At 41.5% G+C, this 27,765-nt stretch overlaps 1 protein-coding gene across 1 annotated transcript in view; it reads left to right on the forward strand.

Moving 5' to 3' along the window:
- Positions 1–27,765, forward strand: part of IGLON5 (IgLON family member 5) — a 111,591-nt gene that overhangs the window by 50,712 nt on the left and 33,114 nt on the right. Inside the window, exon 2 of the mRNA XM_053452575.1 lies at positions 25,643–25,721. Within this exon, the coding sequence (XP_053308550.1) occupies positions 25,643–25,721 (79 nt within the window). The remainder of the gene's footprint in view (positions 1–25,642; positions 25,722–27,765) is intronic.

Consider the following 27,765-nt stretch of genomic DNA (forward strand, 5'->3'; position numbering starts at 1 on the left):
TAAGAATTTGAAATAAGGCAATAGAAGTGCAGTTCTAACAAGATTTATAGTCACCTGTAGACCTTACTGACTGTACTTTCCATCAGATGAAGTTTTGAAGTTGGAAAAAAATAGAAGTCCACAAACGTAATCCATATATTACCCTGGCGCTCAAGAGACAACAGGGCTCCTTAAGCCTTTACTTTAAGTCATCTACCTGGGCTTGAGACTCTTGATGGCGTCAGTTGGCTCCCAGAGGCAAATGGGTCATGCTATGACAGAGCTTTGGCCGATGTCCCAACAGCTAAGGGTTTTCAATAGGGCTTTAGCTAGAGGGATGGATTTCTAGAAGAGTGGAAACATAATTGCGTTATAAAATGGGATAAGAAATGTCCTAAGCGAGCCCTAATGGAACCATAATGGGGCAACAGGAGAGGTGTTGGATGTCTTTATCAATTAGGTCTTATGAAATGCACATTTTGTAAACTCATCCATGTTTAATCGCTGTCCTGGTTCTAGACCGGTATAATGGACCCCACCTCAGTCCCAAAACCATCTCTGCAGAACCTACAGGCCAAGGTGGGAACTAATATATTGATATATTCCGGAAGGAACACAAGGATGAACCTCTGATCCATAAGCAGGTGGTGATTACAAGATGGCCACCAAGATCATGTAGTTCTAGAACAGCCACCTGCAATTGACATATTAGTCCATACAGCGAAGGAACAGCTGCTGCCCCGTAGGCAAAGGACACGACAAAACGAGCTCTGAGATTTCCCCTGTAGTGCAGGGTAGGGTTGGAAATGCAGTAAAGTCAATAATCGGGTGACAAGGGAGGCAGGGACATAGCAGGAATAATGCAGCCAGAATGTGAGGAGAGGGATCAATACACAGACATCTGAAAGACCGACTAGGCAATTACTGCTGATAAACACTACATCATACACAAAGTGATCACCGTTCAATGAGGATTAAAATTGCTCTCAATAGAGATATACTGTCAAATAAAGTCATGACTTTGCCCTATACACAGCTAAAAGGAGTTATTGTATATTCCCGCGACTATCCCCTGGGCTAACAAATCACGCAGGTGACAGCCTGGCTCTGTACTCCTGAGTGCATGTAAAGAGTCGTTCAGTCCTAGAGGTAGCAGGCACTGCCAGCTAGCGAGCGGAGGTCACGGAAAAGCTTCACATAGTGTCATTTCCATAGGGCAAAAACACCTAACCTGAGTTTAACTGCCCCTCTCCTACTGGCGTCCATGTGCTGTGTCATACATAAGGAATAATGTCGATGCAAAACGGGCTTTTGGGCAGACATGGAGCACTGTTACAGAGCTTACAATCTCTTTTAGATCCAGCGTTAGAGCTTGCTACATCGAGGGGTTTGTTTGGGACCTTAATGAAGATGGCTTGCGCTATCTATGTCACCAAAAAGAGGTTAACCTCAAATGCTCCTTATTCCTCCCTGAATATTGTAACACAAATTGCTTTGCAGAAAACAGTAGATCGCTTCTCAGTCTCAGAGCTCATCAAGTCCGAGTTCCTCTAATGTGCCTATTTTTGTCAGTGCGAGAGAATGCGTTGGTCTCTTGCTTCTTTTATAATGGAAACCTTTGACTCTGTAGAGCGAGGTCAGATCCCCAATGTTCCTTTTGCTGTTTTTTTGGCTATAACTCTCATTATCGTCAATACTAAGCTCTCTCACCTCGACCTGTTCTCCACTCCTTGTTCTTTCTTTCATCTCCTTCGTCTCCATTCAACTTGGTAACGAAAAAAATATTCACTCTGGGCATTGTATCTAAACATTTTGCCGCAATTTCATGCGCAGCCAGTTAAGTTTGAATTGGATACGATTTTCACACCTGTGTTCTGGCCACAGCATCCTTCTATTCCTATTCTTCAGTCGGGTTCTTCGTGTTTCTTCCTCTTTCACTCGCATTCACCACTTTTCTTTAACTCAAGAACCATAAGTCTTAGGATATATCTGATTAACATGTAATCAGTCAACTAACCTTGGTGGCCACTGAGCCTCAGGTGGAATATTTTAATTAAATCCTATGGTATGTGTGCATAGCTTTGGTAATTGGAGTTTGTCACAAATATAATGGACCTCAAATGTTCATGATGGTTCTAGATTATACAAACGGCGAACGTCAACCTTTGGTGGCTGTAAACTTTGATGACCATGGACTGGCAATGGGTCTTCATGGACGCCTAGAAAAACTTGGCCGACCCTGCATTAAGTATTTTTAAGTTGTTGAGGTCTCTGGGAAGTCATGTCACCTCAAAGAAAAAAGATTGTATATTATAGCTCCTGCAGATTGTGGAATCCGTCGATCTACCTTGACCTTGCCCTTGTTACCTTTGTATCTTCCAGAACGTGAGTCCTTACCCTTATACTCGATATATCTAAACTCCTACACCAGGAGGGCCATATAACCATATCTTAAAGGGGATATTCCCATAACAGCTGCAGTTATTATCGCCCTATGGTCATCACAATGTTGTATTGAGTTCAGAAAAAGCTAAAGGGACAATACAGCCATTCCATTAGTTGGGAATGATTCATTTTTAGAACCATATTGTTTACCAAAGCTATTAAGAAAAGATAACTTTTTTCTTTTCCTCTAGTTTATCCCCATTAATATGAAATAGGTGTTTATAACATCAATACTCAGCTTTAAATTTATCTCTGTCTAGCTTGGAAGGATCATCACTGTTTTGATGTGTAGCTCTATAAATCTGCTACTTTTTTTCTTTTTTTATCCTCTGTAAAAGGGATTTAAATATCAGGAGAAATTAGATTTCAGGAGGTGAGTTTTTAAGGACTCTCGCATGTCCTCACCAATGATTCATTAAGCGTCCCTGACAATGCAGATTATAGAAATTCAGCCGCGGAAGAAAATTTACAATATATTTTTCACCTTTTTCTGTACGAGGAGAATGTTTTTACGCACAGTTAACAATGTAGCCATAAACAGCGTTGATTGAAAGAGAGGGAACCGATTTTAGAGTCGTGTTCCTCTAGAAAGATGAAATTTTGCCTAATTCTATACGGCCAACTTTACGTATTTGTAAACTAGTCCTGAACACAGTAAACACATTTTTACATCCTTTACTTAATCTCTTTTATTATAAAACAGTTTTTCTACCGTCGGCCTGAACTTATTTCCTGTTTGGTGTAAGCTTAGGTTACGGTATAATATTTTTGAAGAAATAAAAACAAGAGATTTGCATTTACTGGATTTCATCAGAGCTAGATGGATGAATAAAAGAGATATATCGGAATAAGTTAAAAAGAAAATGGAATTTTCTCATTTTAAAGATGGCTGAACCTCTTGAAGATGTCAAACTTGTCGGCTATTTGTCACGTCTTGATTTTTTTTTCCACTGGCCACTTAATGATTTATCTTTGTCAGTTGCCAAGACTTACTCCTTAAAACAAAAATAGTGTGTTTTTTCCTCTATGATGTATGGTTTTTAAAGACTGAGTAATCTAGGGACGGAATATAGATGGTCAATTGGCCAATGTCAAGGTGACATCGAGATAGGACTTAAAATCTCTTTACTGTGGAAATTAATAATATGGCATAGGTCAATTAATGATGGGTCCAGTAGAATGCCAGTGTCAAGACACATCATCATAAATGGGTCCAACAATGGATAAGCCTTGTTCTTCAAGCTCTCTAACGAAGTGGCTTCCATGGGAGTGATGAATGTCAAAGTGGTGGTTTCCCCAAACATTATGCATCGTGACATCTCAAACTGTTATGTGATGTCAACGCTTGAAAAACTCTGAAACTCAGCAATGGAAACGTGATGGTTTCCATTGGGTTTTCCATGGAAAGGAAGGTCCTATTATCTGCCAAATTCTAGAGTCTGAGGAAACTTTTGGATCTAGCCAAGAGGCCATTCTTTCGGAGATAACAAACACGTCAGTATGTTCTTAGAATAGCAAAATTTAAAGGACTTGGCAAGCATATAAATAACTGAACACATCCTGATCTGCTCTGTGTACAGACTTTCCTACTTTGATGCAACAAGGTACATCACAGGATGTTGAACAGGCTAATAAATTGATGACAAAGAGACTAAAGCACGGAGACACAAGCTTTTTCAGAGAGTACCTCACTACTCATGAATTATGGATACCTCTGCAAATGATGTGCTGATATATGAATTGTTAATACGTATCGATCCACCCCAACAAGTATTTTTTTTTAACCAACTACCAATAAACATTAGACGTAGTTTTCTAACACAGACTTTGATTCTAAACGCAATGCTTTCAGGGAGAGGTCAGAGGGCTCACTGGATCTGAATTTTAAATGATCTCATCCAATAACTATGCATTTACGTTGATGTGGTTAAAACAGGTTCCACCCGTGTAACAATAAATATCCTTCATATACAATGTATCAATGTCTCCATAACACATCGATGATACAATGATTCAGAATATCTCTATTACACATCGAAGGGGATATTTCATTTTTTGCTCTAGACCTGCATGCTCCATATACTAACAAATTCCGAGCTTTTTTAGGCTCTTTAGTCTAAAACTGCTCACAAACACCTCAACAGTGACCTCAAGATACATATAAAGGAGATTGGTGTGAGCGCTATCCGATATAGATATGGACAGCTAACATTAAAAACAAATACATTTTAGTACATAATAAAGAGGCACAATAATAAAGTACAGAACCCTGACGCGGTTCTCCAACGAGGCTTCAACAAAACCTGCTGGTGCAACTTGCAAGTAACCACTGATACTATGAGGTGGAACTATGTAACGGAGTAACCCTTGTGTTTGAGGCTGGAAAAACCAGATGGCGAGGCTTCTTAATAAATCGTCAATGTGTCGATAAAAACTCAACAGGAGGGATCAACACTGGTGGCACCCTTATGGTTGTACTGGGGGCTTGTGGCTAGGTAGTGAAAAGATGGTGGAAGATAGTCTATTCTAATACAATCCCAGTTTGTTAATAAATGCGTGAGCTCCATCATGATAAAGGGTACATCAAAAGCAGCAATGGACACTTTAAGGCTTCATTTAGGATCCTTTAGTGACCCCAAGAACCTCAAATCATTTTTGAAATTTGTATGTTTTTATTAGTCATTCTATACCCAAATGTGCGTCCCTCAACCTAGGGGACCAAGAAAAGTTCATTAAAGTCTAGATCTTGGGATAAATCTGGTTCTGTTTGGTCCATAAACGTCCTACAATCCTCACTCCTCAGCATTATTCAAAGTTAATGAGACATCACACCTTTTCATGAATTTGGGGAAATAATTCAGCTTTTGACTTCATCCATCTCACATTCTAATAATCTGAGTAGAAATATCAATAAACAGAGACCATCTATGCAAAATAACTATATGCACGAGCAACAATTCATTTGCATATGGGGCCGTGTGTGAGATCAGGGACAGTGATGTTATTTTAAGTTCTATTATTTGTTAACACATATATTAAGTTGACAGCATTTCCTAAAAAAACAGTCCCCTAGTGGATAAACCCCAATTATATTTGCAGATGACTGGAGGACAAGCATATGGACTATGGATATACTCATCCTTGTTACAAACTACATCTCGCTCATTTTCGTTACGCTGCGGGTACCCTTAGGATTAATCAAGTGCAAGAGATTTCCCTAAAGCGTTCCTTAAAGTTCTGCATATCTGATAAAACGACAGGTTTCATGACCTCGGCCTCTGGAGAACGTGCTGCTTTTTGGTTTCCGTGCCTTGGCCCCTCTGCTGAACCTTTCAGGGAGCGTATGTGCACCTGCGCAGATACCCCCAGACGGCACGCAGGAGGTAGAAAAGCAACAGATGTTGTGTTCTCGTCCCCCAGGCTCACAAGATGGGTTATAAACTCCTCTAGATAGAGCTTTCCCTGCTGTTGCCTTGCGTATAGGTAGGGGATCCCTACCGTTCTATTAGTCACAGATGTTAGTTGTTTATCGTTAAAGCCTTTAAATGGCTTCCTCGCCCCCTAAAGTTACACCGCCAACTTGACTTGTTAACCCTTTGGCTTATGAGAATGTAGAGGAACATTGCCTCTTCAATTAGAACCCAACTGAACGAAAAAAATGGTTAAGTCGCAACCTGCCGTTTAACCACCTGAACCTGTTCACACCTCCCCCGAGAACTCTCACACTGTGTCTTCCAAGATAATTTCCTTTTCTTTAACGCTCTGCAATTTCTTCCCCTTTCAGCTTGATTTTACAGTAAATATATTTGTTTTTTTTGTCTCTTTTTTTTTTGGCCCATTTCATCGTTTTTATGATTTGGGACGGAAAAAATAAAGACATTACAGCAACGGGGAAAAGTACAAAAAGTAATATTTTCTTTTCAATCGAAAGATAAGTATTTGAAAACCTAAATTGCTCATATGTAATCAAATAAGATAAGGGATGACTGTGGGATATTTGTTAAACTTGTAAATAAAAGTAGTTTGGATAGATAAAATAGTTCCTTATTTTTTTAGCCATTTCCGCATTTATTTTTTGCTGGTTTTAAGGAGTTTGCAATCTCGATGCGTATACTGCTTTTTATTAACGTTAAAAACATTGATGTTTGGAAAATGTATTTGCAAGTACACTTCAAAACAAAAACTTTGGATGTTTACCAGTCTGTTAAGTTACCCCCTCCTGCCAAAATAATACATATATTAAAAAGCATAAAGATTATTAATGGGGGGAGGGGTTGTGCGTTGTGGCTTATTCATATTGAGGGCTCTTTGGCCTAAAATTGGTTTATTTTTCATAATTACCCTTCTTAAATGTTAGAATGGCAGCTAATGCCCTAATGAAAAAAGAACCATATAGTAAAGAACATATTGTAGATACCAGATGCACTCTATACATACCTAGGGTTGCCACCACCCAAAAATTTACCAGCCATGCTAATTTGCATAATTCATTATATATGCATGACATCACAGAAACATAATGTGCACCTACCTCCCCCCGACCCCCCTCCAAATATTTCCTATCACAAAAACATAATGTGCACCTACCCCCCAATATTTCCTGTCACAGAAACATAATGTGCACCTACCTTCCCCCCAAAAACAATATTTCCTGTCACAGAAACATAATGTGCACCTACCCCCCCAATATTTCCTGTCACAGAAACATAATGTGCACCTACCCCCCCAATATTTCCTGTCACAGAAACATAATGTGCACCTACCCCCCAATATTTCCTGTCACAGAAACATAATGTGCACCTACCCCCCAATATTTCCTGTCACAGAAACATAATGTGCACCTACCTGCCCCCCAATATTTCCTGTCACAGAAACATAATGTGCACCTACCCCCCCAATATTTCCTGTCACAGAAACATAATGTGCACCTACCCCCCCCAATATTTCCTGTCACAGAAACATAATTTGCACCCACCCCCCCAATATTTCCTGTCACAGAAACATAATGTGCACCTACCCCCCCAATATTTCCTGTCACAGAAACATAATTTGCACCTACCTTCCCCCCAAAAACAATATTTCCTGTCACAGAAACATAATGTGCACCTACCTTCCCCCCAAAAAAATATTTCCTGTCACAGAAACATAATGTGCACCTACCTCAGTTCACTTTTATCAGTGCAGGCAGGAGTAGGGCCATAAGGCTTTTTCCTCCGAGTACACAGGCAGCGAGCTTGCACAGGCCGGCTGGTCTGCGGATGGTGCCAGACTTCAGAGCGCTGGAGGAAGTGACATCATGAAATGAAACATCACTTCCCCCCAGCGCTCAGCCTCCGCCAATCACACCATTGCGGCACGTAGCACTCCGCTAAAGACAGAGCGGCAGGAGGGGAGCGATGCCCTGCAAAAAATACCGGCCATTGCATTTAAATTGCATACATTTTTAAGGTGTCAAAGGCAAGATCAGAGCCAAAATACCCCACTTTCTGCCATGGCGAAGCCGTCTTTCTTTTTATTGTTTTTTGTCTCTAATTTAATTATAACTCCTAAAAACTTTGTCTCTCCTTTCCTAATTTCTTAAAAATCCATCCTTACAGCATTTTCAAATCGCCCAGCATTTTAATCGCGTAAAATACCAAGATGGGGCAGATGCCCCTTTCTCGTGCCCATATCTTCAATAGCCTATGTCGCTCAGAACACAGCTAGAATATTTTTTTAGATTAAAAAAACAAAATAAGATGAGGAAAGCGTTAATTGTTTGAGTTGAGTTGTCGGGACTCCTGCAAAAACCAGGCACCATAATCTGGGCAAACACAGCGAGAATGAAATCATTTCGAGCAAACAGACTCCGGGAAATGACTTGTCGAAATCCTCATCCTTTAACACGCGGTGAGAACAGATTCAACAATGGGGTTGGGGGCTTGTCTGTCCCCTGTCAAAATCCCATGTCGAACGTTTATCTAAGAGTCAAAAAGAGATTGAAATACACAGAATTTGGGACACCTAATGAATAACAAACGGCAAAATGCAGGGGTTATAAAGGGATAAGATGGGATGTTGGACCTGACCGAGAGTCATTATCACTATCACCATTCGTTTTTGACATGCCTATATGCTATGTATGGATTTATAAAGGATAAAGATGCCCTTATTACTGAAAACGTGCAATATGGAGATAATGAAATGACTATGTATTACAGAGTGATGAGCTTAGTACATGTTACATTTTTATCTCTTCTCCTACACACTATTTTCTCTCAAATACTCTCTGGCTTTTTACTTATGTCTTCCACTGATGTTGACCCTTTTCTCCCTTCCTCTATGTGTCAAGCTATTCTCTCCCTTCCTAACTGTGGCCTTCTCTTTCAGGAACTTTCCTCTGTCTCCATCTCTCCTTTCCACACTTTGTAACAGTGCCCTTCTCCCTTCAAGAACCTTCCCTACTCATCCCAACTTCTTTCCCCTCCCCACACAGCGAAGTTATGCCTTTCTCTCCTTTCCATGCACCCTCTAACCTTGACATCCTTATTCTTCCACATATTGGTGGTGCTTACTTGAATGTCCCGTCCTCTTTCTTCTCTTACTATGCCCTTCTTTACCCTTCCACATGTCCTACCCATGCCTCTCTCTCTCCCTGCACACAATGTACATGGCCTTCTCTCTTCCTCACACATCCTGACTATGAACGTCTCCAACGCCCTCCAACCAGCCAGGCTATAACTTCTTCTTTCCATTCAATGACTTTAAAATCATCGCTTTCTGCATCTCCTTCCTCTCCCATTACCTTATATTTACTTGCAAAACATATTCTAATACCACAATGTGAATGTTTAATAATACAAATACATGTCAACGAGTAGACAATCCCAAAGATCTAAATCCAACTTCAAGAATTATCTCAAACAGGTTCAATAGTCATATAGCTGGAGAGTATCTAATGTTCTTTTTTTAGAATTGTCCAGGAGAATAAGGAGAATAAGAAATGTTATGCGTAGAAGTGACAGTTCAAAACATAAAAAGCTATAAGGCATAAGTCACCGGCAGAGCAGAGGAAGTGTTGACAGTTGAAGGAATCGTTTGGATTTAAGGACTGAGTTTTAACAGAGGATTTGAATGTGAGAGTGGGGACTGGGAGTTTGATTCGGGGAGTAATAAGAATCCAGTTGAGGGATTTGCATAGTATTCTGGCAGGTGAGAGGCAGTGATTTAACCCGATGATTATGACCGTAGGGTTTAGCATGGATGGGATTGACGACAGATGGAATAAGGAAATGTAAGCTAGGAGGAAGTCGCAGTTGTAAAGGTGAGGCGATGAGTGAGAAGATTCTGTTCCTAGAAGCGATTAAGAGAAAAAAAGACGCATCTTCCAGTAATCTTTATTCACAAGGAAAAAAAGTCGCTCTTAGCCTAAGATAGAATGCTGGAGGAACAGCGTAACTATAGTAAAATGTATCAAACTGGGAACAGTGAGCTAAGATACAAAGATTGAGAAGGACCAATGTATGGACTTCCATTCTTCTGGTGAACATGCAATACCTTGAGGGAAACCAGCATTGACCCTTGGAGCAGATATGGAGGAAATATTAGAAGGTTCTGTGTTGTTGATGTTTGGACCTGGGAACCATTGTAAGAAGGTATATTTAAGACAATAGACCTATAATGTGCCGGCAGATCCTCCCTCTTCGCCTCCGTTTAGTCACCTGTTTTTCCTGTTATAAAGACTCCAAACCTTAATCAGTCGTTGGTCTCGTCTTAGATTCAGGAGCCAAATGCCTATGCCCTGCATGTTTAATACCCCTCACTGTATTACCCTCTACCACTTCTGAGGCTGTTCTATTTATCTACAAGACTTTCCCCCTTAGCTCATGCTTGGGTTTCAGGAGATAGCCATGATCAGGTATGGTTGCCATTGCCGTTGTGTTAAATTACTGAATTATCTGCCACCTCCATGTGATGCTGGAAATAGACCAAGAATGTTTGCTTTAGTTATCCTTTGAGAAACAGTATCACATTTCGAATGGTTTCCACCAATACGAGCAGCTATAACCGAGAACGAGCTTGGAAGAGGCTCTGCTTCCAATGCCAGGAGGGGTTAGGACTCTGTAAAAACGTACCATGTGAATGTGTAATAAAGGAACCACATGCAGAGTTTGGCTTCCTCCAGTGGCATCCAGCAGACGGAGCTCCTGCAGAGACAAATCTGCATCGGCTCTGACCTTTTATATTTAAAGTGAGGAGCTGGAGTCTAGGAGAAGCTGGATTGTATCGACGGGGCAAGTTTATCGACATAAAGAAAGGTCCTGCACAATGGACAAAGAAAACTCAACTGGGTATTTAGGAATAAAATGTTTTTTTTATACCAGCTTTTGTAAAGCAAGTTATCCAAGATGATGTAAAATAATTATAATCTAAGTCGAAAATAGACTAAAGCATGATGGCTGTAGACCATTGCTTAGGGGGTACAGAATAAGCACGAGGTGCAGGAGGAACGTGTAATATAAAGGGGATGATGTATACTGTCGCTGACAGGATGACGTGCTGGGTTTATATATAGAACAACATTAAGCCGTGAATGCAGAAAAGCAGAGGATAAAGTCGAGATATCTAGAAAATTTCCATCTAAAACAGGGAGCGTTAATTATTTAGGGTGTAAATCTTGCGTTTTCACGGGAGCCCGCGGGTGAAATATTGCTCTTACGTCTGTAATGAAACATTCTGCTAACAGGAATGTCTTTCTAAACCCAACTCCCCGTCTTCCTCTTCTAGGAAAACGGAGCTGAAGATTTAACTCTTATCGTTAAAGTTTATTTTGATTCTTTTTGTCCAAAATCGTCATTAGTTTCCACCAAGTGAGCATCTGGACATTTTCGACCTTATAGAGCCTTCGGCTGGTTTGGAACACAGAATGTTCTTCAGATGTTTTTCTTGACTGTTCTTTCATTCATCCACTCCTTTTAACCCTTTTCTGGCTGTAGATAAGAAAACAAGACGAGATCTCCATCTCCATTTTATGATCTCCTTCTCCCGTTCATTTATTCGCCCCCCACCCGATGTTTTATCTTTCAAAACTTTTAAATGCATAATGTTCCCATATACATTGATACATATGCAAACCCAGGGCTATTCCTTCTAAGAGTGTTTTGAAGTCCCTCTTTGCGTTGGCAGAGGCTTTTGGAAGGGAAGGAGTAAATAGGAGGAAAGCTGGAGCGGTGAGCTGGAGGTGACCCAGATTTGGGCACGTACACCACTTATTCTGTATTCAGTGTCCATCCCATCAGGAGCTTAAACTGTTTAGTTAACGAGGCGGGAAGCCGGCAGCAGGAAAATCTGTTACTGCTAGAGTCCTTTAATCCTGCCCTGCAGAACCCCTGCTATTCCTGCAGAACCCAGTCTGAAAATACTCAGATCTGTGCCTCAATCCCCCCGCAGAACCCGTGCTCCACAGAGCTCTGCAATACTATCCTAAGTGCACTGCACGGAGCTCTGCAGCACCATCCCATCTGCACTGCATAGAGCTCTGCACCCGCATCCCATCTGCACTGCACAAAGGTCTGCAGCACCATCACATCTGCACTGCATAGAACATGGCAACACTATCCTATCTGCACTGCACGGAGCTCTGCAGCACCATCCCATCTGCACTGCGCAGAGCTCTGCAGCACCATCCCATCTGCACTGTGCAGAGCTCTGCAGCACCATCCCATCTGCACTGCACGGAGCTCTGCAGTACCATCCCATCTGCACTGCATAGAACATGGCAACACTATCCTATCTGCACTGCATAGAGCTCTGCAGCACCATCCCATTTGCACTGCATAGAGCTCTGCAGCACCATCACATCTGCACTGCATAGAGCTCTGCAGCACCATCCCATCTGCATAGAACATGGCAACACTATCCTATCTGCACTGCATAGAGCTCTGCAGCACCATCCCATTTGCACTGCATAGAGCTCTGCAGCACCATCACATCTGCACTGCATAGAGCTCTGCAGCACCATCCCATTTGCACTGCATAGAGCTCTGCAGCACCATCACATCTGCACTGCATAGAGCTCTGCAGCACCATCCCATCTGCATAGAACATGGCAACACTATCCTATCTGCACTGCATAGAGCTCTGCAGCACCATCCCATTTGCACTGCATAGAGCTCTGCAGCACCATCACATCTGCACTGCATAGAGCTCTGCAGCACCATCCCATCTGCATAGAACATGGCAACACTATCCTATCTGCACTGCATCCAGGTCTGCAGCACTGTACAATGTGCTCTGTACAGAGCTGTGAAATGGTATCCTATCTGCACTGCACCAAGCTCTGTATCCCAGTCCATCCGGCAGACCCCCCACTCACATCTCTGCCCTACAGGGACCTTTGCCTTGATTAAGTCTCCTGTCACAGCGGCCGTGCACCTCTCATACTGTACCCACCCAGTACACGGCACCACTCACAGCTTTCTGCAAACCCACTCACTGCTATCACGCATTAACCCCCTGGGTGCCAGAACGTTGTATGTTTAAGCATCTGATTAACACTGGAGATTACCCCCATCCTATCAATATTTCCATTCCTAGCTTTCCCTTTATCTAATTCTGCCCCAAAATAACGTCTGCTGCTAATCCTACTCTGTATCCAAATAGTGATTGCATCTAACCACACTTTATCCCCTAAAAACACCCAATCCAACAGCCAGTTCTCCATTATGGCCCAAGTCCTTAATACCTTATACCATGTTGTGAAGTCACCCTTCCATCTGATCTCTCTAATATACTCTTAGAGCCATTACTGGATTATCCCTGATATATTTCTCCTAGCTGGTTGTTTTCTAAGATTTATCCATAACATTGCCGTGACGGTATTACTACAGATACCCCATACCCATGTGTTTCCATATCCCATTATTGCTCCACACTGAACAAAGCTTCCTTAAAACAAAGCCACCGTTTCATCTATCAGACATTTCCCTTTCTGTCTCTATCTTTTTTTCCTGACTTTTTTATCACTCTTCTCGCCCATAATTTCCTTATTTCGCTAGCAAGTCCTCCATCTCTCCCTCTCGCGTCAGAACCCAATGACGTCACACACAGTAGCTGGAAATTACCCAGATAGAAAGGTTTGTGTAATTACGTGTCCAGCTTATGAACTTAGTCATTAGGACAACAAGGATCGAAAAGTTGTCAATGGGAAGAAGATACTGTAGATAAGTCAGGACTTTTCTCCAGGTCCAAATTATTTCTGTTGGCAAACATCTTCTGGAAATCCCTATAGATACAAGCTATACTTCCTCTGCTGTAAATTGTGTAATCAAAAGTTAGCACTGGCCATGGAAAACAAAAGATGAAAGGGACCAAACCCACCATGACTGGCTCGCCAAATCATTCAAAAGCAGAGTCGAGCCGGACTTTGGTGTTGAGTATGGAGGGTCCTTCTTGAGTCGGGAATGAGCCAAGGGCTCTGGCTTAAGCTTCTACCTTTTTAAATAGTTTGCCTTGATTTAACAACTCCTTGTTGGCAAGACTTACATTGTTCTCCCTCCTTAGACAATAAATAGGCAGAAACCCTTGCCATTTTGCTTCTCGAAAAGACAGCCAGGACATTTTTTGATGCATTAAGCCAGGCCAAAGATGTCTTCTTCTTCTACATGGGGTCTTAGTTTTTGATATTCATTGTGGTTCCTAGGTTTATGTTTTATGGTGTCCATTTACCTACCCCGTGTGGAACATCATAAGCAGTCACAGCCTTCTCTAGCATCTACAATATATATATAACACATACGTCCATATAGGCTAGAAGATAGTCAAACACACATGGACGCCATGCAGCTAAGCTTGTAGGGTAGCTTAGTTTGTCAAACACCCTAAAATCCAACCTTGTAAGAACCTTAGGGGTTAAATCCCCCAACTAATGCCCCCTCCGTGCCTCACAGTACCCTTACATACAATCTCAGCCCTCAGCTCCACCTCTGCACACTGGTGCAGCCGTTCCCCGCGCCTCTCCCCTGGTGGAAGCGAAAGGGTTTTAAATGTCGGCTGCAGTCCTGGTTTTCATTTCACAGTCCGATAGCCCCGTTCCTCTCCTTTGTTTCATCCTTTTATTGTTATTAATTCATTCCCTCTTTCTCTCCCTGCGTGGAGAAGGGTGGAAAGAGAAGGAGAAGGAGGAGGAGGAGGAAGAGGAGGGAGGGAGGGCAAGAAGATGCAGTTAATTTCCTTGCCCGTCCACAGTGAGAAATATGGGCACGTTCACTGCAGCACCTCTCTGCAGACTCGCTGTCACATCTAGAAAATGAATCCAGCCGCTCGCCTGTTAGGGTGATGTCACCGCGTATATGCCTTTGTATTCCCAATTATCGCACCTGTATGTTTTCCGTGCAGAATCTTGGCTGTCCTTCTGTTGCAATTTTTTAACAGCAAAGTGGTCTATTTTAAGAAAAAGAAAAAAAAAAACTAACAAGATCATAAGGGTGGTGATGGTAAACTGCCGCTCTAAGCAATCCCTCGGGAATCCTTTATCTGCATACAATTTACAACCACAGGATCTTGTGGCATCGCGGGGAGGATATATATTAACGCAGCATTATAGACAAAATCTTTTCAAGTACATTATTTCATTACATTGCAGTCATGCAGCATTACAATAGACGAAGCTTCCAGGTTCTTCGATCAAGGGTTCCAAATTAGAACCCCTTGTGCATAACTCAAAGCCTAGGTGGCCCACGGTGACCATGAATGGTCCCTCACATACCTACATCCAAGTCAGTAGCCCTAATTGCTTTATCGCCCCATGTGATCACATGCTTAAGGATAATGGTTGGATTTTAACATGGATATCCCAGTTTTGTATGGTTCTAGTTGGTACAACTCTACGGTTTAGCGACTATATCGTGGTTTTGGAGAGCTGAGTTGAAGGTTCTAAGGTTAAGAGCCACTTACCAACCAAAATATCCAACCTTTGTCTTCATTTCCCTCCAGCTTTCCCCACATTGCCCACGCTCCATGACCACACGACTATTAGCAGCCATTGCTCTGTTCCCATTACAAACATAACGGGAATTAAGAAAAAAACAAGACTATGAAGTGGACAGTTGGCCAGCTGGACTCGGTCCCACTGGCAGGATGTGTGCGCGCAATTTGGGACAATTGACAAGTACAGAGCCCCACACAAAGTGGAATCATTGTATCTGCCAGTAGAATTGAATGCAGTAAAAACTGAGAACTATTCTCTGGAAAAGATTATGTTATGGAGCTGGTTGGATCGAGAGCGAGTGGAATTTGCCAGACATTCTTTTTTATTGTCATCGATAAATGACATCATGGACCATAACAACAATGGTTGGAAGTAACTTTGGAACAAAATTTACAAAAAAATTACAACCTTCCATAAATGATAATTAACATAAAATGACAAAAGGAGAACAAAACAAAACCAGAAAAACAATAGACACATAATTTAACGTTGAGTTGGGTTTGGGTGGAGTAGAGGTTGGTGATGGCCACTTGGGATTTCTGTGTATGTGGAGGGTGAAAGAAAGAACGCATGTTTCTCCTGTAAAGCCAGTTGGATGCCTCATCCATATCAAAATTTGGCAGTCCCTCCAAGGAAATTTAGTTGGGTATTCGCCAGTTTCAGGAAAGCAGCTGGTGGGACAAGCAGTGTTTTCTAAGTAAATGGTGTGTTTGTCCAGCGTGCCCCTTGGCTCTTTGAACAGTCTTAGTTAATATCATATAATCAGTCTTGTTTTAGGGTCATGAGATATGTTATGTAGAGAGCTGGCACAAGATATCGAGAGGAAGAAGATAGCACCATCTTGGCAGCCATATTGCCTTCTCGGTACAAACAGAACATTTGAATTATGAATCTATTAAAGAATACAAAAGATTAGCGGTATTGGCGGAATAGCGCAAAGGCATTTAACCGAATCCAAAATCCATTTTTGGTTAAAATCAGCATAAATATATATATTAATAAAATTGGTTAACAATTCTTTTTAAAACATTTCTTATTTTTATCTGAAATTCATTCTTCCATATTTGACCTAAATATTTCAGGGGTTTTTTTTTACTGCATTCATAGTTCACCTAATTAAAGAGAATCTGAAATTTTTGACAATTTATTTTTAACGATTTGTGGTTATCTAAGATGTTTATTTCATTTTGTATCTAAAATTCTATAATATAACTAAGCGGAAATTAATTTGATTATTTTCCTTAGAAGCTTTTTATGCTTTGTATTAAAATGATGATTTTTGAAAGTGACAGATTCACTTTAAACTGGGGCGATTTCCGATATATCGAGTTCCACGGACTGGATTAAGATAAATAGATTAATGATGTTTAACCCTATCCTTAAGGCACAACAAAAGTCCAGGCTACCAACTGTTCCCCTTTTTCTCCCCCACCTATTCCGATAGACGGAATTCTTATTCACTCTTACAGTTTTGGAAAATACGCAGAATATTTTTTTGTCAGCGAATTTTTGCTGATGGAGAAATTGATTATTTTAAATTGTACAGCAAATTTCCCCCCGCTGAGGACTGTAATCCCATAAAGTTTTGAATCAACGCAATCTACTGCAGATCTGAAGTCAGCGGAATTTCCGCCGCCCGCTCCCGTTCAACCGAAATTCACCGTGCAATTTAAATTGATTGGTTTTTTTCCCCCCCTTTAATGTTTTCACCCAGTAAATGCACAAAATTATTTCGTAAGCATCTGCTTGAAACATAAAATTATTTTTATGTTCCATAGAAAAATAAAAGTGGAGCTCGATTGTCTACCATGTTTAAAATAATGGACCAAAAGGAGACCAAAAAAAAAAAAGTCATAATGGAATATATACCAGAATTGCCTGGAAATTAATATGAGGTTTTTGTTTCTACTGTTTCTTATTTATGACATCATCACAAGGCTCCATATGCTAATGAACTTCTCCAAAGGACGATAGTTCATTTGTATTTGGTCCCACACATTGATCCAGTAACTCTATGCCTGGTAGTTCTGGTTTAAACCCTGGTTTAGGTTGAAGGGTCCCTTTAAAAGTGGCTCGTTTGCTACTTTTGGGGTTTATTCCCCAAAGAGAGAGTTTTTTGAAAACTTTTGACAAAGTGATGGGTGTTTTTTTTAAAATCTCCTTGACCCAAAACATTGGAGGAGCAGAAGGAGTTGGGTCTACAGACAAAAAGGTCTCTTAAGTACATCGTGGCTTATAGCGCTTTATAGAAATTGAAACGTATGTTATCTGTCGAATGAAGGAATTCTTATTCTCTGATCTAGAAGTCTTTTTCTCTGCCTACGTACAATGAGATCCTTTAGTGTGAAGGTGAAAAGACTTCATGGGTCATAGATCCGTTTTTCGTGCGTGTCAGTTTGTCACTGGCAGGGGGAAGGATAGAATTAATGGTCCGTATTTTTCATTTTGTCGAGGCGTAGGTATGTCGGGAAGGAATGAGTCCTAACTGATTCGTCGCTTTATAATAATAGGTCACCGATCCTCCTAAGTCATTATCTCTCTGCTGATAGTGGTTGAAACAGGGTTGGGTACCTGCTACCAGTAAGCTCAGCCAGCCAAAGACTGGGAGCCGTAGCCACCGGTGGTTACCAATCCACGTGCATCAGCTCAGAAAAATAATGAGATGTCTCGCTTTTCACTTTGCCGGGATTATCAGGTCTCTAATTAAGAGAAGACTTGGTGTTACTTTGTAACCCTAGTAGAATCCTCATACTGTGTTCCCGCTAAGTGTGAGAGTGTTGCTTCATTTCACAGTCCATCAACTAAACATGTGTTGTGAATTGTCTGTTAACCAGGCCCCGGTGACCAGCTATTAATAGGCCGCGGCTCGGGCGGGCTTGGCGGGGCTTGTGGACCGAGGTTTTAAGAACTAAAAAGGTCCGACAGCTTGGGCCGACATGACAAGTTGTTATGGGGTCAAAGGGTGCCGCCAGTTGTGTCAAATCTAATGCTACATGACAGGGTGACTATTTTCAGGAGCTAATTATCTCCACCAAGCTGCGGTGACAAACTCTTGTTTCATATTCAGAGGCCGTGTTACAATGCAGTTCAGTTCTCAGTAATTGTAAATTGCTGTTTGTTTTCCATTTATATCCAGAAAGTACCATGCTGATTTAATAACGTCCCCCTATTTTGGACAGTCCTTTGAGCCCTGTTTGCACCTTCCCACTCACCGTCCAGCTTCGATGGTGAAGTCTTCTAGAAGATGACTCTGTGTTGACCTTCCTCTCTGGCGTATCAGACTAGTACTGAATCATCCAGCTTGAAAAACTCAAAAGTTCTTGGAAAACAGTTCCATGAATTATGTATCATACTACATATAACATATGCTGTTTGATTTCCAAGTTTCAGGGACTATGTCATTACATGTACAGCGTTTGTATAGCTCAAAATAGGCAGGCCCTTAGTCGGAATGCTTCTCTTCATCTCAGCTTTTGGTCCTCATGGAGCATTTTCCCCGAACGCTTCATCCTGGAAGCGTAAGCCTGAGGACAATAAGCAGTAATAAGGGTCATTAATAGTGTAAGCAGAATACAGGTTCGTTACAGAGACATTACAAAACCTGTGCATTCCGGTGCTCACCGTAAGCGAAGTCTCTGATCATCTTGGGTCTTCTTGTGCCTCGGCCCATTAGGCCCCCTCCAGATGGCACCAGATTTAAAGGTTTGATGATTGCACGATTCATGATTCCCATACCACCACAGCTGGCGGAAAAAAGGTTGAATGACCAGCTTGCCAATCCCCTAAAGGTGAAACGTAGACGCATGTGGACAACTTCTCGATGGAGCTTGATAATAATAATGTTTTTTCCTATTCTTTGCCCATCTTAACCTATGAATGCAAAACAAACTGTAAAGTAAGAGATATCTCAAAGATGTCCTCATTTGACCTTTCCTAATTGTGATGGGACTACATTTCCTGCTTTCCTTCTCTGACATGGTCTGCTATCTCCCATATTCTAATTTAATACATGTCCATCAATCATTCTCCTCTCTCCCAAACTATTATAAACCACACTCGGCTTCCCTTTCACCCTGACAAAACAATAGATATCACCAGCCCCACCATCTGCTCGTGCCACGCACAACTACCTGTGATCCCGCTCCCATTTTATGATATAACCTCATTCGAAATCATATACCGTGGGGATATTGCAGAACCAATGTGTTCCTCATGGGAAGAGATGTGCGAAAAGTTCATTTTTCTTCTTTGCAAAAGCCTTAGTGACATTTTCAACCATTTGACAAAACCTTTCATCTTTTTGAACAAATAGACCTTTCTCGTGTTCAAAAGGTCTCAGTTGCTCTTAACTTCTGTGAAAGAAACTTTTTTGGGCTAAAACTAAACAAAAGTAGAATAAAAAAGAAGAAGAAATGAAGGAACGCGTGTGTTGAATGAACACCCCAGGAAAGGATATAAAGTACCGTATAAAATATATATTATTTGGTTGAAGGAAATGGGGCATTTAGGGTAGATTTTGAAGAATGGGGTAAAAATAAACAAAGAGGCAATGAAGGAGAAATATAGGACATTGAGTAAGGTTAATGGGTAAAAGGAGAAGGAAGGGGGAGAGAGAAACAGTAGAGTTGGAAAACATTCAAAGAAATACTAATAACCTAAGGGAAGAAGAGAAAGATGGGTGTGATAGGAACTAGGAGCAAAGGAAAAAAGGAAAAAAGAGAGAAAGGAGAAAAAAGAAAAGCAGCTAGGAAAGCAATAGAAAAAAGAAGAGCACATAAGGTAGGCAGTAAAAGTAGCTGGGGTGGGTTGTAAGGAATATGAAAGAAGGAGCAGGTGAGGAAAAGTAACAAAGTGAAACAAAAGAACGTAATCTACAAGGAGAAAAGAGAAAAATTGGCATAAAAAGAGGTACAGGTACAAACGAGAAAGGATAGACGGGAAAGAGAAGGTTATAAATACATGTGAAATTTGTTTATGTGTGATAGTAACCAAAGGTTCGCCTGAAAAGAATCATCCGAGGGCAATGATCCAAGATTACATTTTTTTGTTCCTATGAAAATTGCACGATCTACTTCCTTTGTTCTTCCATGAAAGTTGCATCCCCCGGTTTCCTTCGCTCTTTTAATGCACCAGCATTTGTGGTACGGTGGTTAGGCTGATGACTTGATGCATATGCAAGGTCAAAGGATTGATTGCCACTCAGTCACAAGCACGCTGCGATCTCACAGAGATAAGGTCGACCTTAGTTAAGGTATAGCCTCAAAGTCATTTGTGATTAAACGAGCTTAAGGAACATGCTCTACGTCTCGCAAAAAGGAACACACTTGGATTCTTAATATGGAATCCTTTCTTTCCGGAGAATGCCATGTTTATAGTGTCATTGACAACTCCTTGTCTTACAAAGAAAAGATAATTGTTTCATTGTTTAACCGTAATTATGTCTTTTAACTTTTAACCACGAGCCACAGAGCCTTAAAAACAAAAGTCTTATTATAAATGTTTCTTTTAGCGATACGATGCCACAAAATGCAATCGACAAAGCAGCCGTTGTGCCATGACTGATCCTCACCAGGCAGCTCATGAAACCAATTAGTTAATGCTTTTTTTTTTTAATTTCCAAATATTTAAATATCACAATATTTTAAATATCAATTAAATAGTTTTTTTTACTACCCAAATGCATTTCTTTATATTTATCAATGTTGAACTTCATCATAATTTTTGAACCCGTCTCCCAAACTTGTTAAATCATCGAGGAATGGGTAGATAGGCTGAACAGAATCCATAACCTATATCATCAGCTTGGGTAAAATATATGTGAATAGGTTTAAAAACGGTTACCAGAAGCAGTTGTCGTGTTGTTACACCAGACTTCAGCCATGTTATATGTGTAAATTGTACTGTAAATACATATTGTGACTTTTTTTTTTTCTTACACTTGATAATATCCCATTACAGACATTATTCTTACAAAAACTTCCTTATAGGAGGTCTGCCAGCAAAAGCAAGCTCACTGTCGGCGGTAGCATTATCTCGTGATATATGAAAAGACTACAGACACACACAACAAACAGAATTGTAGCAGCCAACAATAAAACATTTTGTAACTGTAATTAAATCCCTTCTTTTTGTTTAATTTTCATTTCATTATCGTCGTAATTTATTTACATTTTGCTTGTTTTTGTAAAGTAAAACATATGTTTTCAAGTAATAGGGGCAGTGATGGAAACGCTTGAAATGTATACTTGACGTGGGCAATAATGCATGGAAGTCTTGAATCTGAGAAGGGATTATACTGAGTGTGATATGTCTCTGATGAGCTTTATCACCGATGGGGTGGCCAGCCAGTTCGTGACAATACATGGCTTGCAGAAAGCATAACTATTTATCTAAATATAATGGACGGTGCGTCACATGTGATGCTGTCGATGTTCTTGGTCATGAAGACATTTGAGGATTATGGGCAGGTGAGCACTCACTCGAGTTATTTTGATGAGACTTTTTGCGACATATACTGTATATTTATATGTCATTATCGATAAAAGTATGGTGGGAGATCCCCTATAAATCGTACGGTTCTGGCTCAATCGTCATTGGGTAGAAAAGTCTCGAACCCATGAGATACCATGAATATATACATAAAGAGATGAATGTCGTCTACCGCCAACCAGTCTACACAGAACTTGTACTTCCCTTCTGAAACTACAAGGTCAATAGAGCTGGGTAGACTTTGAAAGTCTTCACATATAATGTCGTATCCATCTCTCCTTGTATTCATTCTATATGCACTTAGTATTCAGACAAAACGTTTGTTCCGATTTTCTTCTGGACCCCCTGCTGGTTTTTGCTTGACCCCTTTTTCTTGTGCTGTTGGTTGGTGTTTGCAGTTCAAGATTCTGGTTCCTCTTGCTTTTTTTTCTCTAGCATTTAAACTGTTGACCTCATTAACTCTATTACTTTGTACATCAGCCCCCTCCTGACATCACACGGGTATATTTTTCCCGTTGGCATTTACAGACAGAGTTCAGTCGCAGTCTCAGAAGAGCCTTCAATAATATCTTCCAGGATGACTATTTATCGTCTTAACGTTTATGTGCCTACACCTGACCTCGTTATAATCTCTCGAGCCTGCTTCTATTGACCTGTTTTTCATTCCATGTTGTGTTCTTTTTTTAACTCTTAAATTCTCGGTTCCTCGCAATGATCACCAATGATTCTTCGTGGTCTTCAATCAAAAGACCTTAAACCGGTATTAGTTACTCGTGCCAGTTATGCCCGTTATGGAATCTCTCAGTATTCCGATGAAGGATTGTCAATCTATCTGGAATTCTTTGGAGAACTCTGTCTATCGAACATCTGCCACTTCTTGTCCATCTTAAGAATCTCCCATTACCTGCCTACACTTAAGTACTTCCGATGTATCTGCCATCAATAATAATTTCTGCTTGCATTGCATCTGACCATGGAGGAGACATTAGGGGTAGGGTCAGTGCGTTATTATCTTGAGGAGAACGTGAGGAGTAAGAATACGGGGAATTTATTCGACTCCATGAGTCTTTCTTCAGCGAAACCCAATCGTCATCCCTTTTCTGGAAGTTACTAACCCATTAGTCTTGCCTTAAAGGCTCAACGTACCGTAGGGGGCCAACAGTTAACCAGGCTACCCGTCCCTAAACTCTAGTTATCCTTCTACCTGCTAAAGCACCGTCTCAACACCGAATTCTAATTACATTAAACAATAAACCATCTCCCAATCCGCTTCCTTGTGCTCCTCTCGCAACAGTCCATAATTCTTCTCCATTCCGAGGACAGCGGAACTATCAAGGTGCCTCGGATCCTACAAACGCGGTCTATAAAATTCCCCGCTCCCTTGTCAGTCAATGCAAGAAAACGATTAAACAGAACAGTTTAATAATACAAAGTAATAGTGTTCATAAAATTAACAGTAACGGCAGTAAATAAAACAGCACTTAGGCTCAAAAGCTAACAGTGTTGTTCCTAGAAGCGTTTTTTCAAAGTGTCCTCCAAGAGGAGGTTCCATGATGTTTTGCTCGGCAGTTGCCTACTGTGCCGCTAATTGACATATCACGCAAGAGTCGCGCTGACTACGTATCATATTTATGTTGTCGTTCAGACTCAACCGGAGTAAAATTATTCAATTTCAGGTTTTTCTGCTATGTCTAGATGATGCGCTCCGCAAACTTTAGGACTATATTATTCCAGGGGCATTGAAGTCGAAGCCGAACGGAGCAAAAAATGAAATGATGGGATGCCAGGTGTATGTAGGATATGACGGATGGTTATGAGAGACATATAGAAGACGAATGGATTGAAGGAGGGGGGTTATATATATTCAAAACAAGGCAAGATTCCATGCGGAATCCATAAGAGACCATATTTAAGAAATAAATATAGGATAACCTTCTGCTTAACTGAGGACCTTCTTGAGGGTCTTCAACTACAACCTGAGATATAGGATAACCTTCTGCTTAACTGAGGACCTTCTTGAGGGTCTTCAACTACAACCTGAGATATAGGATAACCTTCTGCTTAACTGAGGACCTTCTTGAGGGTCTTCAACTACAACCTGAGATACTGAGACACGTCATTTTTGAATGCTCCCGCAGCCTTCGTTAGCGGAGGGAATTTCAGAGTCCTCCACGTTGTGGGAAACGCAGCAATTTGCAGGACATTTATCAACGAGATAACGGCGCCTCCCGCGTGCTGGCACAAGGGCCCTCTGCGCAGATATATCATTTAACGGTCATAAACAACAAAGCCCGGTACAAGGGAAAAATGATTTTTTTTTTTTTGCTTACGTTTTCAAGCCGAGTATTTATTACGGGGCGCCGGGATAAGAATGTACTTATACCAGACACAATATACCACTCGTGAAAAAAAATATCAAATAAAGATGGGCCACGTTACATAGATTGAAAGAGATGCAGACTTTTATTAGGACTTGTTTATATTCCGAACAGCGCATGCAGAGCAGGTCTCCGCGTTCTCCTCTCAAAGCACGGCAGAGCGGCCAAGGCTGTTAGATTCCTGGAAGTCTGACCCCTTAAGGACCCCTTAAGGACAACGGGTGGTCCCTAAACCCATTGAAAACAATGCATTTTGAGCTTTGTCATTAAGGGGTTAAAGGGGTTAAATCAGGAGAGTTGTTTTTTCTTTTACATACTTCACTGGCAGGTTCCTACAGCCAGGCGGGCTGAACCGGTCCTGTATAATGTATAGTTCAATAGGTAAGGAAATCCCATTGAAGCCCACCAGGGTTGGGCCTTCAAAATAAACAATGACATTAAGGAGTTAAAAACCACCATTCTCTTGTCAACTGTTCCTTTGGTTAATAGAACCCAAAAGAGTTATTTTTTTCCCCCCCGAAACCATATATTTTCTTTTTTTGAGCTTTTGATGAGGTTTGCTTTTTATAAATGTCATTCTTGGTCTTGGCCTCGGCCTCCTGGGCTGATGCCTTTAACTGCGTTCACATAAAACATGTTTATCTGAAATGCTATTCCAGTTCTGTTTCACAAATTAAGTACCCTATTGGGTATTCCGTCGACACGTTCTTTGACCCCGTGTTAATAAATAAGACATGCACACGCAACCCCTCCCTTTGCATGTTGAGCACGTGGTACGAGAGAACCCCTTTTATGTTGATACAATGTGGGCTTCTGTGATCGCTTCCGAGCTACAATAACACGCTCTCCTTGCAGATGTTACCCAGTCCCCACAGGCACCAAACAGGTTAACATTCTATTGATGAACAGCAATCAATTTCCAAATTAACATTTTATCCTAGTCGTTGCTGGTACAACTGGGAATTACTGGAGCAGCCAGCGCGATCGGCTGCAGTTTATAGGGTGGTTTATTACTTTGGGTTATTAATATTAAGATTGTGCAGACGTATGAGTTCATTATACTTTGTTCGGCTCGGAATCCTGTTTACAAACACGTTGCTAAATAAACAGAAAGAAATGTATCGATTGGGTATTGTGTTTATCCTTCCGATTCTAACGAGTATTTTTTTCTTTTTTCTTCTCTATCATTTCTATTCTCCACCCCTCCCCCCCGTGTCCTCTCCATCCTTTCTATGTTCTACCATTTTCGACTCTCCTCTATCTGTTGTCACCCTCCACCCTCAACATTCTCCAATTTCCCTATCCTCATTGCTCCTGGAACCTTGTCCATATATATACCTCCCGCTTTCCTTCCCATCATGCTCTCTGTTATCCGGCTTCCCAGTTCTACTTGTTCAATTCACCGAGATCGCCTCGCCAGCCGATAACTACACCGTTTGTCAAGGGGATAACGCCACCCTCAGGTAAGTGTGTCCACCACCCTGACCTCTTCTAGTATAAGGCAGATACTCCTTAATACCTCCTTAATACCAGGAGCAATGTGGGACAAGGTGGTTAGACGCCATTGAATCCCTATAACAGTTATGATCCACAGCTCCACCAGACCAGACGTTTCAGGAGTATGTAGACTCCCATCATCCGGACACCTATACAGACAAGACAATAGAGAAGACCCCCCTGTCCTGCCACCACCTAGATGTCTCCATCCCACCCTGTCCCAAGTAACCACACAACTTGAGCTATAAGTAAAAACACCCTACATACTTAGGCTTTTATTTCATAGACAATACAGTACTAATGTACGCCACCAAACAGCTGCGTGGCGCCATCCCCTCTTATGATTTAATGGCTTCTATGTAACAAGACAAAGGACGCTTTTCCTCTTCCTACTGCCCATTGTTCACAACGTACCATGGGTTCCGGTGCCACATCTGAGGCGGCAGCTGCAACAGATGGAGAATATGATTTATCGTTGGTCGAGTAACTTTGTTCTGACTCCGCTCGTTGGCCTATTGTCTTCCTGGCATCCATCAGGTCGTTTGCGGGAAAACAGGAAAATCTTCAATATGGGTCGTTATTCACGGAGGTCCATCTATCGCAGCGGTGATATGTGACTCCTGCGCGGTGACCCGTATTTAAGATTAATGAAGAGCCCTATTGACTGTGAATCTATAGTGTGTGTGAATGTATAGATGGTGATATCCGTCCCTGTCCGTTGACATCAGCGCACTGGATCTAATGACCTCACGTGCTTGACACATAATTCAGTTCCATTTAAAATAATTGGATTACATTCGTGTTCATCTTCGCTGCATGAAGAAGCAGGGAAATAATGAGCTTATGGGACGCTGCGCTGTTAACCATTCATAAACTTACCGGCCTAGCTGTTGACCATCAGGCATTCCCTATGGTCCAAGATCCACAGCAATCCCACGGAGCGTCGGCTTATGTATACACTACTCCAGCGGTTCTATTTTATAGCATGGTGCAATATCTATCATACATGATAGGGGTCGGTTACGTCTGACCTCATAATACATTGACATTAACCCCTTTGAAAGCATTTCACATTAAATAGGTTAACTGCCCAGATAAACCTTATATACATCACCCCACATTATCCAACCAAGGCTCATGATGAATTGATAAATACAAAGGAAACAACCGGATAAAACCAGAGTAACCAGAGGGATAACCAAAGGGTTAACGAGAGGGTTAAGTTATCCCTATCTACCCCCTCTGTTCTGAAGCTCAAATAGCGAGAGGCATACGTTTTGTAAATGTTTTTAAAACATGCCAGCCCCCGAGCCCGAGAGTAGCTAAAGATTGCGAGGGGGGGAATAATATGGGGGCTTATCCTTGCTGGAAGGTAGCCCGTGGTCAATTCAATATGCATTTTTTTTTCTTTATCCATTATAAGAAGTAGCCCAGGTGGTTAAAAATAGCTGAGGATGACCACGCTGGGAAGCCACAAAGCACCGGGCCACGGGGCGCATGGCAGGATACAGAGAGAGTAAGAAAGGAGCTGCGGATGGTCGGTGGATGCTTGCGGCTCTATTGTGATGCAGCACAACTGCTTAGCAGATTGGAAAGCAGCGGCGGAAACAGGGGAATTAAAGGACAGATAGGGACATTGAAAAAGCCGTTTGGATGGAGGGGGAGAGCGTTTAACCTCTCATGTGCCAGCACAGCCTGCGTAAGAGTGCACTGGTCTCCCCTTGGACGAAAAGGGGTTAATCGGACCACCTTCACGGTTTCCCGAGACGTTATAATCAGCTGTCCGACAGCCTTCCCTTATTTCCATATATATTAACAGCTTCTTTATGAAGCTAGGGCCGCTTTAGCATTAACTGTACGCATCATTGGTGGGAGAGTGTTAGAAGTCTGCCCCCTGCTGGACAGCGCCCTGAATCCCCTCCTAGCAGAAAATCAAACGCGATACATTGTATTTATTCATCTCTCAGCAATGAAAGGCCGCCAGAAAAAGGAAGACGTTCACGGCTGATC

Source organism: Spea bombifrons, chromosome 12 (genome assembly GCF_027358695.1).
Source record: "Spea bombifrons isolate aSpeBom1 chromosome 12, aSpeBom1.2.pri, whole genome shotgun sequence".
Taxonomy (NCBI): Eukaryota; Metazoa; Chordata; class Amphibia; order Anura; family Pelobatidae; genus Spea; species Spea bombifrons.